The 22,731-nt window shown below is 40.9% G+C and overlaps 3 protein-coding genes across 6 annotated transcripts; 1 reads left to right on the forward strand and 2 right to left on the reverse strand.

The window, feature by feature from the left end:
• Positions 1 to 1,253: 1,253 nt before the first annotated feature.
• LOC115683338 (14 kDa zinc-binding protein) lies at positions 1,254 to 5,032 on the forward strand. Its single transcript, XM_030607844.2, has 5 exons — positions 1,254 to 1,441; positions 2,030 to 2,087; positions 3,013 to 3,102; positions 4,439 to 4,556; positions 4,649 to 5,032. Exons 1-5 carry the CDS (start codon positions 1,317 to 1,319, stop codon positions 4,714 to 4,716), a joined length of 459 nt encoding a protein of 152 aa, XP_030463704.2. The 5' UTR covers positions 1,254 to 1,316; the 3' UTR covers positions 4,717 to 5,032.
• Positions 5,033 to 8,370: 3,338 nt separating this feature from the next.
• LOC115683332 ((+)-borneol dehydrogenase 1-like) lies at positions 8,371 to 13,125 on the reverse strand. 2 transcript variants are annotated; one of them, XM_030607831.2, is made up of 2 exons: positions 13,016 to 13,125; positions 8,371 to 9,484 (listed from the first exon to the last, which is right to left on the reverse strand). In XM_030607831.2, the coding sequence occupies exons 1-2, from the start codon at positions 13,042 to 13,044 to the stop codon at positions 8,674 to 8,676; spliced, it is 840 nt and encodes a 279-aa protein (XP_030463691.1). In that variant the 5' UTR covers positions 13,045 to 13,125; the 3' UTR covers positions 8,371 to 8,673. The 2 variants fall into 2 exon arrangements, with proteins under 2 accessions (XP_030463691.1, XP_030463692.1); XM_030607832.2 differs by lacking the exon at positions 13,016 to 13,125 and adding an exon at positions 9,647 to 9,797.
• Positions 13,126 to 14,606: 1,481 nt separating this feature from the next.
• LOC115683337 (protein PLANT CADMIUM RESISTANCE 10) lies at positions 14,607 to 22,502 on the reverse strand. Of its 3 annotated transcripts, none has more exons than XM_056315373.1 (4): positions 22,366 to 22,502; positions 20,893 to 21,082; positions 20,175 to 20,401; positions 14,607 to 15,152 (listed from the first exon to the last, which is right to left on the reverse strand). In XM_056315373.1, exons 2-4 carry the CDS (start codon positions 21,062 to 21,064, stop codon positions 14,982 to 14,984), a joined length of 570 nt encoding a protein of 189 aa, XP_056171348.1. In that variant the 5' UTR covers positions 21,065 to 21,082; positions 22,366 to 22,502; the 3' UTR covers positions 14,607 to 14,981. The 3 variants fall into 3 exon arrangements, with proteins under 3 accessions (XP_056171348.1, XP_056171349.1, XP_056171350.1); XM_056315374.1 differs by having other exon boundaries at positions 20,893 to 21,388; positions 22,366 to 22,453; XM_056315375.1 differs by lacking the exon at positions 22,366 to 22,502 and having other exon boundaries at positions 20,686 to 21,037.
• Positions 22,503 to 22,731: the final 229 nt, after the last annotated feature.

Below are 22,731 nucleotides of genomic sequence, written 5' to 3' on the forward strand. Positions count from 1 at the left end.
TTAATTTTTTTTTCTTTCTACCCATTTTCTTCTTTAGCCATGGCCGGCCGCGGCGACCGGCCACGGCTCAGGCCGGCGAGGGCGTCATGGCCCTCGTCGGCCGCCGGAGGGCGAGGGCCGGACCTCGCCGCCCGGGCGAGGCGGCTCGCCAGACGGCGAGGCCGAGCCTCGCTGTCGGCCGCGACGGCGAGGTCGGCTCGCTAGAGACGGCGAGGGTCCGCCTCGCCTCGCCGGCCTGGTCGTGGCTTGCCACGGCGAAGCTCCAAATTTGTGGAAGAACAACACAAAATAAGAAAAGAAAAAAAGAAAAAGAAGAAAAAAACCGATTCTCAAAATTGTGCCAGAAACAAAAAGCAACTTTTTTTACTTCTTGTTTCTCTTCCAAAATCGTTTTTAAGCACAAATTTTTACAAAATGTGCCCGGAACAAAAAGTTTACTAAACGCATTTTGTTCCAAACTATTTCGAACAAAAGAACAAATTTTCACTGTTCTAAGACGCGCCAAACGGCCCTTATCGATGTTAGACGCCAATATCAACAATTTCCTGTAGTCTACTCAGCAAAAGGATGGCATTGACCTAATTAAAAAGTCTAGGGACCAAATTGAAAAAAAAACCTTCAAAAATTACATCGAACATTCAAGCAAAAGTTCAGGAACTAGCCATGACATTTTTCCGCCTTTTCAGCTCATCAAACTTAAAATCATGCTTAGCCGTAAAACTTTTATCTTCACATTTGATAACATATCACTGATTATTTAATGTCGTGGTAAGTAGACATATCAAAATGGCCCATATACCAATTTTTAACTCACATAATAACTTAAATTTATTTAAATCTAACCCATCTCTATAACTTTCTTTTTACTCTTTCGCCCTCACTCATTCACTCTGTACTCTCTCTTCTAGTTTGGGTACGAGTTTTCTATGGAAATATTAATATTGGGTTAGGACGGTTGGATTGAGTACGGGTCACTGAATTTGCTTCGCATGAAAATCGAGTTAAATGGATATATTTGGGTTGGACTATTTTTTATCTCGACCCACTCGTTCGACGGGTCTAGTGGCAAGTAAATCAATCTTCGTTTTGAAAATTAAAATCACACGATACGTATCTTATAAGTAATTCTTACCATAGCAATTACCAATGTTATCATCACATATCAAACAAATAAGCGGGAGTCGAACCCCGTACTTATCATGTGAGCGCCCTCATCTCCCCATCTCTGTATCAGCGATGTCGCGTGCCTGTTGGCGTGGAGTTTAAGGTTTTAGTGAGCGGAGAGTGGCGGTGGTGGCTTCTAGAAGGGGAGCGCGATGGCCTCGCGCTCTATATGTAGGCTCGCCCTGGTGAGCTCTCATCTGTCGCCCAACCCTCTCATGGCGTCTGAGAAGGAAGCCGCTCTCGCCGCCGCCGCCGCTCCCTCCGATTCTCCCACCATGTAAGTCCCCCCTTCCCCCCCCCCCCCCCCTTCTCTCTCTCTCTCGCTCTCTCTGCTCCGACTGGTCTTCGCTTCCGTACGGCATTTCTCCGGCGGGAGCTCCGCCGCTCGCGCTCTCGATTGGGTTCTCTTCCTTCTACACCCATTTTCTGGGCATCGATTGCTGTTTCGATTCGAACGGTTTATGGGTGTAGTCGAGTGATTAGACGCGGGGTCTGTCGCTCGTGGGTCGTGGGGTGACCGGGCTGATCGAGCTCGAGGGTAGTGAGAATTGGTGTTGGGGGCTTGCGTAGTGGATTGACGTGGGCCCTTTTGTTTCTTGGTGTGATGGGATAATCGTCTGAGGAGCACGCACGCTCGAGATTTTCGAATTTTTCCCGGGACTCTTTCGTTTGATCGAGCATGGACTTCGGGCTGTAGGCTGCCGAGGTTCTTTTGAGTTGGAAAGATCCAATTTTGCGAACCCTGCCCTCCTTTTAATCACATCTCTGTTGATTTTGTTGTTAGATTCATGGGGAATGCCTATGTAGGGAGTTTCTTTTGGGCCTAATGCGATGCTGATCTGGTATATATTATGTGGACATGCAGATTTGACAAGATCATTAAGAAGGAAATTCCTTCCACTGTTGTGTTTGAGGATGATAAGGTACTCTCGACTGTTTCCATCTCGTCTCGACACTGCTTAGTTTTGTTCTTCTGCTGTCGTTGCCCTGTTCTTCCGTGGCCGAAGCACCAGTCTCACTCTATTCTCCAACTTCTTTTGTCCTTTTGATGTCACAGTATGATTTAAAGGTTGTGTTCCTACACCTGCAAAATAAAAACATGTGGTTACCTCTGGGATTGCATCAGTATACCCCGAGGTGATTAGATGGGCTTATGCACGAGTGTGTTGCATCTATCGTGGACTCGAGAGAGAGGCTTATGTTGAATTCTAAGCAAGAGCTTGAGTTAGGGTAGTAGTTTTTTCGGCATCCTTCACATCACTTGTTGTCACCTTCCTACAGCTAGAGGTTAGCTAGTCTTTTAATAGATGTCTCTGACTGGCGGAATTTTGTTAGACCTCAGTGTCTTGGACTGCATGGAACTGGACTAGAGGAGATGGCAGGTGACAGTTATGAAGAGACACGTTACACAGTACAGCGTTATACTAGATGATAATATGCGCTAGAGATGAGAAACTTTGACCTTACTCGTGCATGAACATTTGAAGTTGTTTGCAATATGATAAAATTCATTTTGTTCTATGTATGAATCAACTTCTCATGCTTTTGCCTAATACAAAAACTGCCGTGTGACCCTAACAAGGAAATCTTAGATGAATCGTCACCTTAGGTTCAGTTGTTTCCATCAACAACCAGAAGTTTCTGGCTGGGCTGGGCATTTTTCCACAGTTAGATTACAGGATAGGTGTTTAAACTGTTCTTGTAGAATTGTTTTTGTGGTTTCGAGAATTAACTTCACGTCTTATCTGCTTACTGGTAAAGTATAATCATGCCTTTTTTTTGTGTGAAGGAATTTGTTGATCTTCTTGATTGAAAGGTTTTGTTGTTTGTATTATTCTTCTGGAATAGGTGCTGGCTTTCAGGGACATCTCTCCTAAGGCTCCAACACACATTCTGATCATCCCAAAAGTGAAGGATGGGTTAACTGGACTGTCTAGGGTATTTCCTGTTCTACTCTTACATCCTTTTGGAACTCTCTGGTTAGCACCTATTGACCCAAGTCCAACTGTCAACTTAAAGATTAACTAGCTATTCTTGCTAAGAGGATTTCTTTTGGTATCTTGATTGAGCTCGAGCCAGCTCTTTGTTAGGGTCCAGGGATAGTTTTGTTGTTTTAAATGGTTTTACTGTATGTATATGTTAAGAAAAATTTCCAGCTGTATGGTCATCTTTAAGTTTCAAACTTAACTGATACTACTTTTATTTATCCTTCTAATTCTAATTGAGTAATATGTGTTAAAGAGTGCATAGTTTGGGTTATTGAATGGGCTGCCGAGATAGGATTTTGTGTCAACCTGTCTCTAATGAAATTTTTTTTAAGGGTCCGTTTGTTTCGTAGAAAACCTCCGTTTTAGAATACATTTTCCTAAAAATGATCGCTTGTATCGCTTCTAAAAATGTATGAACAAAAAATATTTTCATTGTCCATGAAAATATTTTGGCCTAAATAGTTATCGATAATGAAAACAATTTTTATTGGCTATTTATCCCAAGCGATCTAACTTTATTTTTTTTTTCTAGAAAAATGTTGTCCAAATCGTTCATTTTCCGTGAAACAAACTGATCCTAAAGGACTTTGTGTTTTACACCCGCCAATAACTTCGCAGGGGGTGTGTGCCTAGTACTGTGGTTTGAAGAAGAATTACCAGAACTATATGTGGAATAGATTAATTAATAGTTGACAGATGTTAGCATTCTCAAGACGATCATAGTGATAGACTCCAAGTTCTTCTCAAAAAACCGCCATAAATGCATGTTGTAGTTCAATGGCCTGGCTTTAAAGTTGAGCAACACAGTCACAGATTGAACTATTCTCTGGCACGAAAACTCTGCTGCGACTGCTAATTCAAGAGGCTGATTATGGCTAGGCTTGGTCCCATTGTGTCACTTAACAGGAATGGCCTTTCTTGTTGGCTACATGATTATTTCAATGATCATTCAACATGTTTTGAGTTCTGTATTTGGGTTTTCTATTGCTTGACATATTAATGCTGAGTTATTAGATACTTGATCAGATTTTCCTGTCTGGTACTTGTCTATAAGTTTTCCAATGTTTCCATGATTCTTATAAGCAGTAAAATATTTTGATTATCATCTTTACAAAGCTCTCTAGATATGCAAACTAGAACATCGTAAGCAATCGCATATTTTCTCTTTTCTTAAATTACGGGCCAATGGAATGATCTATGCATGATGATCGCAAGCTGGATTCAGCAACTGCTTCCAGTTGTTATTCTATAATTCTTCCTGATTCGTGGTCAGCTTACCTTCACAGGCTGAGGAGAGGCACTGTGAGATTCTTGGGCACCTTCTTTACACTGCCAAACTTGTTGCCAAGCAGGAAGGCCTGGAAGACGGCTATCGTGTTGTGATTAATGATGGACCAAGTGCATGTAAGGACCAATTTTGAGCTTGCGATTCTCCTCTTTATGGGGTCTTTTGAGAGTCGAACCTTAAATTTTGATTTCCTGATGTTGGATTGCAGGTCAGTCAGTTTACCACATTCACGTCCACCTCCTCGGAGGGCGACAAATGAACTGGCCACCAGGCTAAGTTTGATAGTCACGTACTGGAATTGAAGGAGAGAATTCGCTGATATCCTGTCATAAACACTTGTTAAGACCTGAGCTAGACTCTGCTACTTTTTAAAGGTATTTGAATGACGTAAATGGAGTCTGATAATTTACCGAGAGTGCCATATCGTTGGCCTCTGCGCGATAGCCAGCAGGCCAATACAGTCTGCTATTTAGCTATTTGCACGGTGAGCACGTTCATGGCATATTCTTTCTTTTCAAAGAGATGCTTTGATCAATCACTGGTCCGAGAACTTTTGTGGTAAGTAAAGCATCGTATGATGTGTTTGTTTTCTCGTCTGTTTTGCATCGGTGTATTGTTGAGACGGTATATTGTAGAGAGATAAAAAAAATTGAACTGAATATTTGGTTAGATTGATGTGATCCCAAGTTATCTATTTCTAATATAGTCAAGAGGCTAAAATAATAATGTCACCCTTATTGCCGCCATACATAAAATAATAAAAGGAAATGGAGATCATTGGCCAAATACTTTTCACACTCTTCTTCAAGTTGGAGCATAGATCTGACACATGCCTAACTTGACTAAAGTAGGATGAAACGACTTAACCCATAAATTGATTATCAGACCAAACAAAGGGAGTACAAATTAAACACTCTGTAACTTTTCGATAAAGCGCTTGTAAATCTTTACATGTTTCGTTTGGTCATGCTGTATTCGATAAAGCGCTTGTAAATCTTCACATGTTTCGTTTGGTCATGCTGTATATGATTGTGAGCAATACTAATTAAGACCTTCAAGTAATCATTTAAGTCATAACAACTCACAAACTTCCTGTGCCATTGCATGAAACTTTGCTTGAGCACTAGGCCAAGCAATTGCATTTTACTTTTTGCCGTGCCAAATCACAATATTCCCTTTTAAGAAAGTATAATACCCAGAAATAGACTTTTGGTCAGGAGATCCACCCCAATCAACATTTGTTTAGGTTTTAACTTTCAAGCCATTGTGAGAAGACAAAAAAATCCCTTCCCAATAGCAGACTTCAAATACCGAAGGATGCAAAGAATAGCATCTAGTAGAGTTTTCTTGTACACTCATCACAAAATATTTCTAAATCCCAATACACCCAATGCCAAATAGCTGTCAAGAAGCACAAGCCAGAAAACAAAATATGTGCACCACCGGCCACGCCTTCGTAACTCCAAATACTTGGATTCATTATAGTCCCTCCCGTAATACTACAACCGCCTCATGAATTGGTTATTCCTAAACGAGTCATGAAGGGTATAACGAACATACCTTGTCTCCACATTGGATCAAGAATGGGATCAGAGGGATAAAAAACTGCTAATTCATTGAATTGAAGTCCTCTAGTAGTAGGCTGAAGGTGTCCCAAAAAAATCATCCAAATAAGATCAATGGAAGTCGATTTTTGCAGGGTTTTGGAAACCTAAAAAGAATCAATAATTCATATTTTTTCCAAAGACTTTGAAAAAAAAAGGAATATGGTGGTCTACAAACTGAAGTACTTTGGTCTTCACACACGAGAGAATAATAGGTCAGCGGCAAGGCAGAGACAATCTCAAACAAGAAGGTCCAAAAAATCGCAAAGAGGTTGAACAACCTATTACAGACTACAAAGAAGCTTTAGTTAATCTCATAAATGTGAGGTTTATGGCAGACATTAAATTCAAAGAATCACTTCATTAGCGTTGCCCTACACTATGAAAGAGGGCAGAGGGCAAAGGAGAAAGTGAAAATGAGCTACGGTGGGAGAGGGTGAAGGCGAGAATAGAGAGAGAAAAGAAGATTGCACTAAAGAGATTGGGGTTAGGGATTTGGTTTAGCTCTTTCTTTGATACCATGCCGAGAAATAAAAAAACCTGAATACTTGTTTAGGTGAATGTGACCCTAAGCTAGCTATTTATAATAAAGCTAAGATGCCAAAATTACAATATCACCTTTATTGCCGTAATACATAAATTGCCGTAATACATAAAATAACGAAGAAAATGGACAAATATGTCCTCACCGGCCAAAGATTCCCAACATATATAAAGAGCAGTCGAGTTCCCTTTAAAGGTTCTCATTGAACGTCTTTCTTTTCACATGATTAGTTAGGGGTTACGTTGCCGAATCCGGTGTTCGGCTTTTCTCATGACTAGTTACATCCTTATAACCCGTTGTCAAGCTTTTCACATGACTAGTTATGTCCCCGTATTTTTCGCGGGTATCATAAGAATTACCGCATCAAAATGTACAGGCTGAATCTTTTTATGAAGTAGTATAACGCGATTTTCTCCGAATAAAATGTACAGAAAGACCTGATCAATGTAATTTTTATCTGAACGCAACTTGAAGCCAGCGCAATCTGAACTTCTGATGTATCGTGTCTTGAAATATTATGCATATTTACAACAGAAATAGTTCAGTAAATGTAACATGCAATTATTTCGGTTAATAAGATAAGAACAGCAGCTCAAAAATCGGTACAACGTTTGTGGCTGTGGAATAAAATGGAGATTTAGTGTCACCTGTGAAGCTAAAATAATGCCCTAAAAAGAAAAAAAAGAAGACAAAGGAACAACATAAGCTAAAATTAAGGTTTACAATGTAAGAAAGTACAAACAAAAATAAGGAAACTAAGCAATTACAACAATCACTCGGAAGAGAATATAAAGGGAGGCTGGCCGCTAGAAGTCAACTTTCATATGATGGAGCCTTTGGCTTGAATAGATGTTATTAGGCTGTGGAGCATTTTGGAGATGGAAGAATGATGTGCGATGAACACGTCATTGACTAGTATTGAGAAGATAGGCGGAAAGTCAGAAGGGTCCCTTTGTCGAAGAAAAACTGTTTTCTGAAATGTTTTCTGACTTCTCGATATTTAGACGATGAAAAACTCATCGATTTGCGAAATATATTTTTCGTGGATTGAAAATAAGTTTAGATTGCGGAAAAATAATTTTCCCTTCTAGAAAGAAGGAAAACGCTTTTTCTAAATTACCAAACAAATGAAAATTAGCAGTTTTTCCTTGAATAATTTCCATGAAAAATATTTATCTTTATCATGAAATTTTCAGTGAAACAGACTTACCCTGAGTATGCATTGTGATCGGCGTAAGCTAATAGACTTAAGGAAATTGAAACTCTATAAATTAGTGACTATTAACATCTGCTGCATAACTGGAAGATCAAAAAAGGAAAAAAGCTACATGGAAACATCACTTCGACGTCGCTTAAAACATGGAATCATAATGCGCATTATGTACATGTAGTGTCCCTCACTGGATAATTTAAATTTTTAGGTTAAACGTTTATAATAGAAGAATCATTTGTGAACTTTCGGTTCATTTCACGAGATATATGTCGAGCACCTGATATAATTTCAAGAACGAACAAAACAAAAGAGTCAAGTATGCCTGACCAAATGCAAAACTGCATAGGAAACTCAATAGGTCGCAATCTGGTCATGGGTGTCGAGAGCGATCTCGGATCGAGAACCCGTGACTTTGGGTTTTGGGTAGAGAGCTAATTGATAGTAAAATCGAATAGTGTTTGGTACGATGGAATGAAATGAAACGGCGATTCCAGTCATTTTATTAAGTTAAAAGGAGCAAAAGCCGGGGGAATGGAATGGCATCGGGACGATTCTTTGGTTGACGTGGGCATCAAGTAGGATTAGGATTCAATCTACCGTGCTTAACGTACTTGGATTTACTTAAAATACACAGACAAGAAGCACGAGTCCGACCAAAACTAAACTGGGACTCTGAAAGATCCGCTCAGGGTATTTGATTAAAGATCTAATCAAATTGCTTTCGGCGGGACAAAGAAAAAAGATAAAAGCACCACAAGACCAACAACACAAATCCAAGGGCGCACGACGACACACGATCCCTTCCTTATTCAGCACAAACAACGGCCACGATCTCTTTTCCCCAGGGACCCGTAAATCCGCAGTTCGCACGTTCAAACCTTCCCGTTCGAACGGCCCGCAGCAAGGGCCATCATCATGGACGGGTTGACCACGCTGTAGCCACCATCCACCACCATGTTGAGCCCGCTCACGTAGTCCGCCTCGTCGCTGGCGAGGTACAGCGCCGCCCGCGCCACGCCCTCCGGCGCCAGCACCCGGCCCTTCAGGTTGCCCATCACCCTCATCCCGTCGTCCAGCTTCGCCAGCTCGGCCTCGCTCATCCTCCCCAGCCCCGACATCCCGGTCCTCGAGACCGCGAACGGGGACACGCAGTTCACCCTTATCCCGTGCTCCCCGAGCTCCGCGGCCAGCCCCCGAGCCAGCCCCACCACCGCGTGCTTCGATGCGGCATACGTGTGGGTCGACACCCCCGCAATCGCCGTGCAGTTGCTTCCTGTGAACAGGATGCAGCCCCGGCGCTGCGGCACCATGGCCCGCGCCGCGTGCTTCGCCCCGTGGAAGGCCCCGTAGAGGTTGACGCGGAGGACACGGTCAAGGTCGGCCATGGACATGTCGAGGATGCCCCCGAAGGGGCGGTCGAGGACCCCCGCATTGTTATACATGATGTCGAGCCGGCCGTGCTTGGCCACGGTGGCATCCACGAGGTCGCGCACGTCGGCCTCGACGGAGACGTCGCAGTGGGCGTAGGAGGCCCGCTGGCCCAGCTTCGCGGCCAGGGCATGCCCCGGCTCGTCCTGGATGTCGGCGATCACGACCCATGCGCCGTGCTCGTGGAAGAGGCTCGCTGAGCTCGCGCCAATCCCGCTCGCGCTGCCGGTGATGATGGCGACCTTGCCTTCTAACCTGTATGAAGGGAAATCACAGATCAATACCACCAAAAACCCTAACTGGATAACACTGGAATCTCCATTCCCTTTCCATGCATGAAACGATCGAGGCCACAGCAAGGCCAATAAACAGACGAGTTGCATGCATGGTCACATTTCAGCAATGTCATGTTAATACCTTTTAGACGAATTTTCCGCCATAACCAAAAGCTTAATCTCTTCCGAAATATATGCAGCGACAGACGATTAGGAGCAGAAAGATGGAGACGTTATAGATTTTGATTATGGGCGCTATATAATGAGGTTTGGCACATCTCCAATACTAAGGTGCATGTATATATAAGGAGAATAGAAGTGATATTTGCCTGACTCAACTATAGAAAAAGCAAAAAAAGAAAAGAAAAGAAAAGAAGGAGCTAATATTTGCTTGGCCAAACTAAATTCATCATCAACTAGCATAGGGGGCCACACCCATGTTTTGTAGTGAGAGGGACAAAAGGATTTGGATTCCGTCCACCCTTTTTCCCATTGTAAATACTGTCGCACTTTGGGAAAGTTCACATTAAAATGTCAAAAAAACTCATTAAAATGTTAAAAAGAAACTCTCTCTCTCTCTCTCTCACCCTTTTGACTTATGATCTCCATTGGTTCCATTTTGCCCGCTGCCTATAATAGTCTTTTTGTTCACATGTTTTATCTGTTAATAGTATTTAGGGGCGCGAGTGTGACGATTATGCTACATGTAAGCCTACCAAACACTCTACAAATCTCGTAAACTGGTTAAGTCATTTGACATTCAGGTGGCCTCTGATTCAGAACAATTTGTACGCAGTCGATGAGATTCGAACGGATGATCTTCAAATCTGATCAGGAGATCTCTCGGCTTTACAATATGTAGCACCAAGCATGTGCCATGTCATGCGGTATGTTCTAGAAATCAATAGTAGCCTTATCATATCCACAAATATAAATATTTCACTTAAAAGTGGTTGAAAACATATGTATAATGTGAGGAAGAGAAGCTAATAGTCGCTAGGGTTTCAAGAATGCATGGATGATGGAAAGATGATAGGATTGTTCTTTGTTTATTTTTTTCTTTTGGGTAAAGGGGAATTCAGAAGAGGGTCAACCGAGTACCACGGGTGGGGCTGAAAGTCAATCGACTGTGGAATTTCCACTTACACTCGAAAGCCCTCGTTAAGGTTGGATTGACAAAGAAAACCCCTTAGTTTTGACCAATCTGAAGCCACCCACCACACCCCCACCACCAAGATTAGCCCATCCACCTTGTTTGAGAAATACTTAGAGATATACGTACACATTTTTCTATAATCCAGATACGCAAGCGCAGATACCAGATTATCTGGAGGCCAATGGAAGACCCTACAAGTCTCGTACACCGGTTAAGTATAGGCCTTTTGATCATGTAGATGGGCATGATCAAAGCAGTTTGGACGCAATTTGTGAGATTTGAATGGATGACTCCGATTTCTTAGGTGAAAATCTCCTTATACCCAAGCAACTGCCCTAGGGAGGGTTTTGATTTACTTTTCTCCGATTTACGGTTGATCTTTTCAGTATGTCACCACTAAATTTATAAGTTTAGGGTTAAGTAGAGAAGAGTGCATAGGATAAGTAATATGAGACAACTACCCTCTTTTTATATGAAATGTGGATGAGCAATTGCACGGAGTTAAAAGAAAGTGCAATTATGATCTCATGTAAAATGAAAAATGAAAGCTTTACCATCACCTTATGAAAAGTCGAGAACAAAATAAACAAACGATCCATGCACCATCATGAAATAGTAAAGTGGGCAAGTAGAGAAGAATCTAACTTTGCCATCGTATTAATAAGTAGTGATTTTTAAAGTTTAAGTGGTTATATGAAAGCGAGTATCATCCGATATCAAAGATTACAATAAGCTCAGTACATGGTAAGTGTAATAGGGATAAATTGAACACCATTGTAGGTCACAGTGATGGTTTATAGCGCACATTTTAAGGGGACAATAAATATTGTCATCCTGGGTGTTACGTCATTCATTGAGCGAAGTTTAGTACATTCTTAGTAGAGCAACACATATGTTGATCAATTTGTAAAATTATTTAACTAAGTGATATGGGGAAAAGTGTCAGAAAAGTCCTAAATCTTTTGCATTGATCCCAATTGAATCCTAAACATTTTTGGGGTACCAATTGAGTCCTAAATCTTTTGATATAATGTTAATTCAGTCCTTTCGGTTAATTTTAAAAAAAGGACTTTGCTGACATGGATGCCGGCCGGCCTATGTGGCATGGCCGGCGAGGGCGGCTGGCCAGGCGACGGCAAAGGCGAGTGTCTCCATGGCTGGGTGAGGCTCGACCTCGCTAAATACGGCGAGGTCGGGCCTCACCCAACCAGTGGTGAGAGCGGTCGGCCATGGGTGACGCTCGCCCTCGCCAATGACGGCGAAGGCGAGCCTTGCCATGGCTCAACGAGGCTTGACCTCGCTAGATCCGGCGAGGTCGGGCCTCGCACAGCCGCTGGCGAGGGCGACGGCCAGCCATGGGTGACGCTCGCCCTCGCCAGCGACAGCGAAGGCGAGCCTCGCCCATGGCCGGCCGCCGTCGCCCAGCCATGGTGAGGCTCGCCTTCGCCGTCGCTAGCGAGGGCGAGCGTCGCCCATGGCCGGCGAGGCCGCCCTTGCGGCCATCTGGCGAGGGCGAGCCTCGCCAGTGGGCGGCCTCTGTTCTTTGGCCTCTGGCCGGTTGCTGGACCGGCGATCGACTGGAGTAAGGAGGGAGAAGTGAAAAAAGAAAAAGAAAAAGAAATCAGAAAATTAATTAAAAAATTCAAAAATATTAAAAGGTTATTAAAAATTGTATACGTCAGCGCCGGCCGTGCCACGTAGGCCGGCCAACGTCCACGTCAATAAAATCCGGTCAAAATTAGCCAGAATGATTGAATTGGCACAAAGATAAAAGGTTTAAGACTCAATTGGCACCAAAAAAAGATTTAGGACTTAATTGACATCAATACAAAAAATTTAGGATTTTTCTGACACTTTTCCCAAGTGATACGATAGACCGTAAGAAAGCATCTAAGCAAGTGGGTCATATTCAGTACGATAGTCTCCCACGTGATTGTAGTATACCGATCTTGCAAGCTAGTCTAGTAAACTGAATCAGCTCTCCTCTTTTCGGTATGCCAAGCATGCAAAGGAAAGTCGATCTCCCTTTATATATTATCAAGTAATCTTGCGGTACGAAGGGTTTACGTTATTAAGTGATGAAAGAAGCATAACCGTGTTAGATAATACGATCATTCACGCAGACAAAAGATATGATATAACTTCTAATAGCTGCATATGGTTGTAGGAAGATTTTGTCTACGATCAAAATTTTCAAAGGAGACGAGCAACGTGCAATCTGTACATATGCATGGATGAATGTCAAGATATAACCATGCACAATCACATAAATACATACATACATATATATATATATATATATATATATATATATATATCCATATGAACAAATTGAAAAACATCAGAATTCGATACCTTTTGCATGGAGTTTCCGCCGGGGCCATGTCGCGATGGAGATTGAGATCGATCGATCGAGAGGGAGAGAGTATGAATATCTGGGAGTGGTGGCTTTTGGTGCAGCTCGACGGCTTCCTTTATATAGAAGATAGAGGTGATTAGCTTAATATTTTACTAATTGCTTAATTTTATATGTAATAGTTTGACAGAGGGATATTTGCCAACACGAAGTCCTGTTGACAAAAGAACGCATCAGGGAAAACGTGCTTTGAATTAAAATGGCTGCATTTGCGAAGTAGATGTAATTGGCGCTTCTTTCGTGCAAGCATGGAATTGTTGTTCTCATATATTAACTCCTGAGACGATTTTTGTTTCGTGCATCATGAGGAGACTAAGATGGTTATATTAAATTAACCGTTGCGTACGTTCTAAGATACGTGGGAAACACGTGAAACTGGAAAATGTGTGGCGATATGTAGCTTGATGGTCGTGTGTACCTATAACTTTATTTCGAAGGGGGACTGAGAGCTTTCAAAACTTAGAGAAGTTGTATAATCGCTTCTAGTGATGTTAAGATTGACCCGTTTGAAAGTATATGGTGTAATTTTATACTATGTTTTGTAGGTCCTAGGATTCTGTCCACAAGTTAGATTGCGCAAGTCAATTTGCAAATTAAGAAGAGCAATTATTGGGAGCATCATGATCTTTCGAGGATTTGATATTCGACTATATTAGTTTAGTATTCATCAGTTATCAAGTTGTCCGTATCCAACGAGATCTTTAGTCATTGACATTTGGCACTAGTCTGATGTTTCGCCTCTATGGACAAGGGAGATATGGGTGCTCCCCACAAAATGAATGTCATTGAGAGAGAAGTAAAAGTAGTTTCGTGTATAAACATACAATGTGGGTTCTATTCACGACTCTGATATCGATATAATTCAAATGAATGATATTTATCTTTCAGAAGAGAAAAATTTGAAAATTTGTCTACCATGTAAGAGGATAGCAAGATACAGAATTTTAATTTTTGGTGCGAGTTTACAAGGATTTACGAACTTATATGTGACATGTACTTTGGTTACTGTGCAAACCCCAATCTATATCTAGCACGTTTTTTGATTGAACATCAAGTTCATTTCTTCCTTATATCGTTCACAATTAGAGAGCGCGTCACGAATTTAATGTTGAACCTTGTTGATTTGTCGATGTGTCATGCAGCATAGGATTTTCAAGACATAAACTCGTAAAAGACTATGTCATAAGTTAGCATTCATTTCGCGTTGCATGGAAAACCCTTCTCGTTCCGCCTAGCCCTATCTACTACTATCCAAATCTTCAGAGTGTCAATGAGCAATTCACAAACGAATGAACATGCATTTGCGCGCGCAACACACAAATGTCATGTGACGATACAATAAAATGTCATATCAGAATTTTCGAAGTTACAATAAACTATGCCTCGTATTGTTGAATTATCAAGAAACAACATTAACAACATACTGCATTTTATGCCAGACCAACGACATCTTTGATTAAAAAGTAATTGCGAGATTGTTTTCGAGGTAGAGATGCAAGCCGAATCACTCTACAATTAGCTTACTCTTGCTTCGCAGATCAAATATACTTTTATTAGAAGCTCCCAATGAAACCAAACAACACCATAACACAAGTCAAGCTGAATCATCATGTACACCCTCCCTGCAACAATGAACTAAAAGGCACGTACAGAATACAAGAGTGCCGATGGTTCTGTTTCTTTCTCTCCTGGCGAAGGACTGAAGACAACTCTATAATAACGCCTGAGAAAACGAAGTCTCCAAAGAAAATAAGAATCCATGAAGTGTGGCTTATTCATGTCAGTTCTAACCTAAGGATTCAATCAACAGTGCGCCATACAGATGTATCAAGAGAGACCAGACCCCAAAAGTGAAGTCAATGCAGGAGGAAGTGGCATGCTGCAGGACTGGTTTAAAAGATAACCCTACTGTTTTGGACGAGAGTCCATTGTCTGCACGGGCGGAGCCGTGACCACTGCTAATGTAAGATCAGGAGGGTTTGCATCACCAGATCGCTCACGGATTTCCCTGTATTCTTGACAAATTGCACAGAGATGGCAGAAACAATGAGTGACAAAGTCCCCACAAGGCGCTTCCTGCATGAGATGAATGATTGATCACACGGGCCATTTGATAGCTAAAAACATAAAACTACTTATTTGTTCAAAGGAATCTTGTGACTGTTCTAGAAGTTTTAGGGTCAATCTAGACTGACTTTGACTGTTTATTTTTTACCTAATCAAAATCTTGCGGTTTTTTGACCAAAAAAAAATCTTGTGGTTCATGCACTTTGGGCTTTTTCTTTTTTAAAATTTAAAACACTTACAATTTTTGCAAAATGTAAATGTCGACACTTAGATCCATATATGTAACTTTTTTGCATAATTTTTGAAATTCGAATAATATTTTATATTTTAATAGGAAAGCAAGAAAGTTATGAAAAGGGATTGAGGATTCCAACTCTCATATGTTCCTGTTTCAATCTATTTTTTATTCCAATCATGACGACTTGCGGACCTCTTGGCTCAAACCCCACCTATTAGAGAAGAGGGCTGAAGTGCTAGAAGTTGAAGGCGGCAAAGGGATAATGGATACAGAAGTGGAAGGGTTTGGTTTAACTGAAGGAGATTTATAAAGGACTAAGTCGAACAACCACTGTGACAAAAAGCTTAAGCGAGACCTAGAAAACGAAACGAAAGTACAATACTAGTAGGACAGAAATGACAAGGTTCGTAGGTAATGAGACAAGGATTGGACAGAAACTTTAATGACTTCGGCTAGTTAGCTAAGAGACATTTAGAGAAAGAGATTGCAGCGAATTCTGATTGCTACTCCTATTCCATACATCCTTCCATCTAGTCACTGCAAGTGAGTTCCAAATAAAAGGGACAAGAGTTCGTTGAGTTGGAACTGTGTAACAAAGGTAAGGAAGAATTTAGAGCGACGCAAACAGTTGAGTTGACTTAACCATTCAAACCACTTATTTATGAAGCTTGACTACCTTTTCGTAATATGTGAAGGGTCTAGCCCAAACTGATTAAAAGTTTTCAAGTGCTTTTCTAAAGCTCTGGGTGACATGATTCCGATAGCCAATTTTTCATCCATGAACGTTCAAAACTTCTATTTTATGAAGGGAGATCTAGTCGCAAAAACGGAGATCGAGAACGAAAATGAAAAAAAGCATGAAAAGAAGGGACGTCATGTCGTTTGATGATCAGCCCATGCTGTCAACATTAAAAACATTATAATTTATGACATTGCTTGTGTACAGTGATCCATAATAGCCTAAAGGATGGGAAACTCGTCAAAACAATCGAATTAATGAAAAATCAGCAGCTGTGCCGAAGAAAAGGTCGTGAAGACTTTTTCATCGACTAGCATACAATAATGGTTAGATAAACATAAATAAACCTTTTACACTAGGAATTTCCACATATGCAAACAAAACAAATAAAACTAAACAAAGATATTTACCATAAATAGTACTCTATATCTGGTAAGCATCAGAGCGGATCCTTTCTGAAAAAGACAAAAAGCACCATACATATAAAGCACACTACTTTGCATCCGCAAAGTAGTGTCGATAGCCTCTTCCATTCTAATCGCTTGTCAACAAAAGTTGCAGCAAGCACAAGGAGCTCTTTTTGTTCGTCAAGGAGCGTTGTTAACCTGTTTTCACAAGAGCTTATCTCTCTATAGAGAGAGCATATAACTTCATATGAGATTTGAATCGATTGGCGGAATATATTCCTAGAATAGATCAAGCCTTTGCTCGCACTGGAGCCTCTTCTTTTCAACCTGATGTATTTCTTGCTCAATTTCGTGAAGCCTCTTTGTATTATACATAAACATTCATTTTCTTGCGGACTTTTAAGTACCCTATACCAAATTGAGCTAAAAAAAAAGCTTTTATTTATAGACCTTGAAAGCCCTTAACTCTTTCTTATCATTAGTAAGAAAGGTAGTCTTAATAGAGTAATGGCTCAAACTTGGCCTAAGCCCATATAGTCTCGGCCCAGAAAATGACAGCCAACAAATGGCCTAAGCCCGTATAGTCTTGGTCCGTCGAGCTGATTTTAGCGATTTAAACCCAAATAGCTCTTGTCCATGATCCAAGGAACTCGCATCCAGCCAATTATGCTATCCTTATCTTCCAACCAACTCGCTAATCATGCCATCCTAACCTTCCATGTGAGTTGCATTTTTTTTAGTAAATCAAATAATACGAGTAGCGGCATTCACCTTTTTGGGCGGGATTTCCGAACTCAAATCTGACAGGGAGAATTGCTCAATGCACTCAAATATAGTGGATGTGGTTCTAAGTTCTTGAAAAGCCAGGATTGAACTATCTTAGTCGACCAAAAGTACCTTCTAACTAATTTTAAGAAAGAGTCGTGGCCCTCCAAGGCCTGTAAATAGAAGCTTCTTTAAGCTCTATTTGGCACAGGGGTCTTAGAAATAGAAAAGAAATTGAGTAAATATGGATAATGCGAACAAACTTCGCGAAATTGAGCAAAAAATAGGTCGGCTGAAAAACAAAAAGCTCCAATGCGAGCAAAGGCTTAATCTTTTCTGGGAACATAAGCCGCTGATCGATCCAAATCTTATCCGAGATTATATGCTCTCTATATAAAGAGAGATAAGCTCCTGCGTAAATAGGAAGAGGGCATCCTCAATGAACAAGAAAAGCTCCTTGGGCAGGTTGCCACCTTCGATGACCGAGTTCACTAGAATAGAAGAGTCCATCCACTCTTTCTAGAATATTAAAATAAGCGCCTTTACATGCAAATTAGTGTGTTTCAATTTGTGGTGCTTTTTGTCTTTTCAAGAAGCGATTTATTTTGATACCAACACGAGATAGATTTCAATATATGCTAACTATATTTGTTTGGTTTTGTTTGTTATGTTCACATGTATGGGAAAACCCTAGTTTAAAATGTTTACTGCTAATACTTATATAATTGTTATATTACGCTACGCTATGAAAAAACATCTTCAATGCCTTTTTTTAGCATGGTGGACGATTTTCATTAATTCGATTATTTTGGCAAGGTCCTTATCCATTAGACTACTGTGGATCATCACATAGAAGTGATCTCATAACGTATAATATTTTTTATCCTACTCATCATAGGTTGTCTATAAACCCAAAATCTCAGTTAGCCAGTCTAAGTAGGCCCAGATTGACAGACAATCCACATACGATCCTTTCTTTTGCTGCTGCTTTTCATTTTTGTTTGCGTCATTCTATAATAATCCTTACCTCCGTCCATGGTTCTAAAAGCCTTTTGTCTAACCCTTCTATATGAAACTTGCTTTAGTCTACTACTCAAAAGGATGTAAGGAAAAGTAATAAAAAGCTGAATTCAATATAGTCTCGTACTCTATAAGCCTTTAAGCTAAAAAACCTAACTCATTGTAGTCTCTGTCCTACCTCTGTCCCATTACCTACGTATCCTGTTGTTCTTCTCCCATAAGTATCTTACCTTCATTTCGTCTACTAGGTTTCGTCTATGCCCTTCATTCTAGTGGCTAATGACTTGAACTTTTATAACTCTCTTCATTTGTTAATGCAAGCCAATCCAATTCTCTATTTATTACCCTTTTTTTTGCCTTCGACTTCAAGCAGTAACTTGTCAGTTGCTTTTACGGGTGGGGTTTGAGCCAAGGGTCAAGCTTTGGGGTGAACAAGAAGTCCAGTTCAACCCAGGAACCAACCCAATCGGTTCGGTTTCAAGGCAATTCTAGTCCCAGGAAAATCGATTCAATTTTCACTTCGGGGATCCTAACCGGTCTATGACTAGTTCGGTTCCTGGTACAGCTCTTAGAACCAATGGTTCTACCTGAAACCGATCCAACCAGGCCGGTTCCCAGGTTAAATTGGTTTTGAAGCCTCTATTGAAAATTTTTTTTTTGCACTCACCACGATTCGAACTATGGTCTTCAATATAGACAAATAACCACAAAATCACTTAACCAAAGACAGTTTTGTAGTGAAACAATGCAACTTCTATATTTTAGTTTTACCCAAACGCGGGAGTCCACCAGGAACCAGCCGGTTTGGTTCCCCTTGGAACTGGGATTTACTGGGTAGGTTCCCTATTCTAGGTTAGGAAACCGATCACCCCTAGTTACGCTGAAATAAACCAGCTCCGATATAGTCCATCACTACACCATAGCCAGTGTGGAAGCTGCTAGTTTCTATTATTTGCTGAAAGTATATTGCAAGGTAACATAGGACGCTAAAGCCAGTTTCATTGAACTCGTCAATTGCATCACTTTCTATGCCACTAAGTGCATCCAATTACAAAAAGAAAGTCATCAAGGATTTATCCGTCAGGTGAATCAGAACATTTCGGCATTTTGGACAGTAGGAGGGTGTGGCGTGCAGCTTGTATGACATTGGTAATCAAGTGATATAATATTAGTGCATTAAAGTTGCAATTCCTTTAGGATACTAACCATAGTCAAGATTAATGTTACTCAAAACTTTTCTTATGGCAATTATTTCTAACGGTCAGGAACTAATAATTCTAAAACCTGCAACTAACCATTATCCCGTTCTAGTGCAGGGATGGATGAGATTTAATCCAGTATCTAACTGCCTACAGATTTTGCTCCAAAAAAGAATTCCAGAATGAGAAAAACTACGATCTCTAGAATCTTATATTCAAGCGACAGACTCTCTGTATGGCATAGGGCAACAGTATGCATGCCTCTCACTACAAATAAATGACAAGACCTCATACTCTAGAATTGATCCATTTCAACTGGCTAGATGTGCAATTTTACCAGAGACAGGCACATGAAGCTACAGCATATCCACCAGTAATTAAAAGCTTCCTCAAAGGTACATTTATTTGTATAGCACAAGCACACAGTGCCTTTGTCCCACTGGACAGGATAACCGTGTGGATGTAAAACCCTAAGCATGAACTAGTTCGAAATACACGTATTGTTCATATCATCAACCGTACTGATACAGTGATAACAGATCAGCTAAGTTAATAGGAGCCATATATAAATCGTGAGAGAGATCTTTCAAAACAGAGTGTGGATAATGCTAGCAGGAAACTATAGCTGGTATTATAATTCTTGACAAAATAAATAAATCATACCTCTAAATTGTACTTTGATCTTAGAGCCCTTCGATAGCCACAAGCATAACATGCAACGAAGCATCCAGGTAGCCCCAATAAAATGCCATCAGTCAACAAACAACATACGGTATTGACAAGAGCCCACAGCAAGAAATGGGTCGAGCATGATCCCACTAAAGTTCCAGAACCGAGAACCTCTGCATTCTTTCCAAACAGATAGCAAGGACAGAAAAGACCTATACAACCTATACAACAATAACGAGCAATTATTTTCATTTCCAACCTAATAAAATGGGAGCCAGATAGGAATATAGTAATTTCTATGAACAACGCACTTAGTTTTAGGTGCAAGCTATCAAAAACTAGAAAAGTATTATCTCTTTTACAATTTTAATCAAAATAGTACTTATTTCCACAATATCAAACAAATTGTAGTTTGATTGGACCTTTCATATATCCAAATCGAAATATTAACCTCAAAAGTAGAATATATACGCCTAAGTATTACTATGCCAAAATGAACATGTACCTTTTACCGTGTTAACCAGAGTACAAACCCAAGATTTCAGGTAGAAGCACACAGAGCATTTTATCTTTTCAATATACTTCAAAGTCTCAAGCAACCCCATATAATCATACTTCTATAGAAAACACAATCGAATCTTCTTAACTCAAGATGCACCTTCATAACTTTCCCTCCAGATAAATCAAGGTCTCAGGACAGAAAGTAGCATACAGCTCTGCATGTCATCGAAGCAAGCACAGATTCCAGAAGACCAGTGTGTTGGCCCAGCACTTATGGGCTGACGAATAGCTGGGTCACCGCTGCTCGGAAGAGTCTCTACTTCTGGTTCAGACCGATCTAATGGAATATAAGGAGGCGGCACGTAACTGCTTTGGCTTTTCATCTCCTTTCTGCTCGACACCTATAGGAAACTATTAAAAAGAATCAATTAACATGAGTACACAAAACGTTCATGTAACAACACGAAGCATGAGAACCAAGAATTAAGTTGCCGTGCTAATACACCAATAAAGAAAAAATAACAAGATTGATTTGGCAAACATGAATTTAGAAGACGGTGGTAGACAGAATCAGAATAAAATTATAGAACAAAGCATCTAGAGAAAGAACAACAATACATGGTTGATATAACAAATTCAATCACTAGAAAAGAGGGCATCCTCATGAAATCAGCCATACACCGGAGCTCAGCCATAAAACACCCCACCTCCACAGAAAAGATCACATTTCAAAGAGACACAAAAGCAACTCGACAAGTTCAAACTCTTATCACAAGCTTCCCTGACCCTAAAGCTTCATACGGAAATAGAGTAGAATGATTCTCCCAGAAACGTTCATGGGTTGCTGAGTTTACACTTAATAAGCTAATAAAACACCTTTCCTCCTACATAGGAGCATATACTATTATATATACTTGTTCTGTAACAACCTAAATTTCAGAAATAGGTTGATCTATCCCTATATGCTCCCACATTGTATTTACAGGAGCATATACTGTCATACATACACTTGATCTCTAGCATCCCAAATAAGCGAATGGATTGCTGAGTTTACACTTAATAAGTTTCCAAAGCACTTCTCACGCATCCAGTACAATATAGGTGAGCATAAACTATTTATACAGTTATACACTAGTTCTTTAACATCCTAAAATACGGTAAGAAGGCGATCCATCCCCCATTCGGCAAACGCACCATCTGCTCACGTGAAGAAGAAAAAAGAAATTGTCCAGACACTCTACTTCCCATCTTAGGACGCAGCAGCCACGCTCACGTATGTCCCATTCATCGCTGTCCAGCTATACACATCACCAAGTTCAAGGCGTTCCATGGAAGAAAGTCTCTTCAAGCAGCATTAAAATCACCCCATTACAATTTTACGCTGGTTTTTCCGTTTTTATTTTTTACTAGCATCGACAGATCAAAGCCACGGAAATCAAGAACCCGGCAAATCCACAAGAGAGAGCTCCCCAAGCGATCGTTAGCCGCAAAATTTCCTCCTGAGGACTCATTTCCACCAGCAAATTCCAGGAACAGTTTTCGCGAAAGTACAATCAAAACCACGAGCGCAAGAGCTCGCACCAAACCCGAGACGCAAACTATCCAGGACATCACTCGCTTGAACGATGATAATGACGAGAACCGACAAAGAAATCGTCAGAGAAGCGAGTGAAAACCCCCATACCTCCTGTTTGCTGAAATCGCCGCCGCCCTTTCCTTCTCCGTCGGTGATCGGAAGAGGAACCGGAAGAAGAAGAAGGCAAGAAACGGAACTGAAAACAGAAAATGAAAAATGGGGAAGGCAAAAAACCAGTGGATAAGCACGAGAGATCCGAGACCCGAATCCATGTTGCGGTATCGGGTTCAACGTTCGGGATCCGGAGTGATTTTGGGCCTATTCCTGGGCCTGGGCCTGAGTCCAACGTGTGGGGGGGCTAATGTTACCATCTGGGTTGGATTGCGATAACTGTCTCGCCAATCTCGAATTTTCAGGGGCCGCGGTGGTGAGGAGCAGTTACGGTTCGATATGAACATTCCGTAGCATGTGTGT

The sequence above is a fragment of the Syzygium oleosum genome, unplaced genomic scaffold, assembly GCF_021117445.2.
Source record: "Syzygium oleosum isolate NSW1041296 unplaced genomic scaffold, Sole_v2.1 Sole_v2.10, whole genome shotgun sequence".
In the NCBI taxonomy this organism is placed as follows: domain Eukaryota; kingdom Viridiplantae; phylum Streptophyta; class Magnoliopsida; order Myrtales; family Myrtaceae; genus Syzygium; species Syzygium oleosum.

Bases quoted from the DNA above. Each gene is read 5' to 3' on its own strand.
- LOC115683337 (XM_056315373.1), bottom strand. From the start codon at position 21,064: ATGAAAAGCCAAAGCAGTTACGTGCCGCCTCCTTATATTCCATTAGAT. The intron at 20,402-20,892 runs GTATGCTACTTT...ATTGTTGTATAG, and splicing joins CTTCGATGACATGCAGAGCT to GTTGTATAGGTCTTTTCTGT. The intron at 15,153-20,174 runs GTATGATTTATT...CATCTCATGCAG, and splicing joins GATCAAAGTACAATTTAGAG to GAAGCGCCTTGTGGGGACTT.
- LOC115683332 (XM_030607831.2), bottom strand. From the start codon at position 13,044: ATGGCCCCGGCGGAAACTCCATGCAAAAG. The intron at 9,485-13,015 runs GTATCGAATTCT...CCCTTCATACAG, and splicing joins GCGGAAACTCCATGCAAAAG to GTTAGAAGGCAAGGTCGCCA.
- LOC115683338 (XM_030607844.2), top strand. From the start codon at position 1,317: ATGGCCTCGCGCTCTATATGTAGGCTCGCCCTGGTGAGCTCTCATCTG. The intron at 1,442-2,029 runs GTAAGTCCCCCC...GTGGACATGCAG, and splicing joins CCCTCCGATTCTCCCACCAT to ATTTGACAAGATCATTAAGA. The intron at 4,557-4,648 runs GTAAGGACCAAT...GTTGGATTGCAG, and splicing joins TAATGATGGACCAAGTGCAT to GTCAGTCAGTTTACCACATT.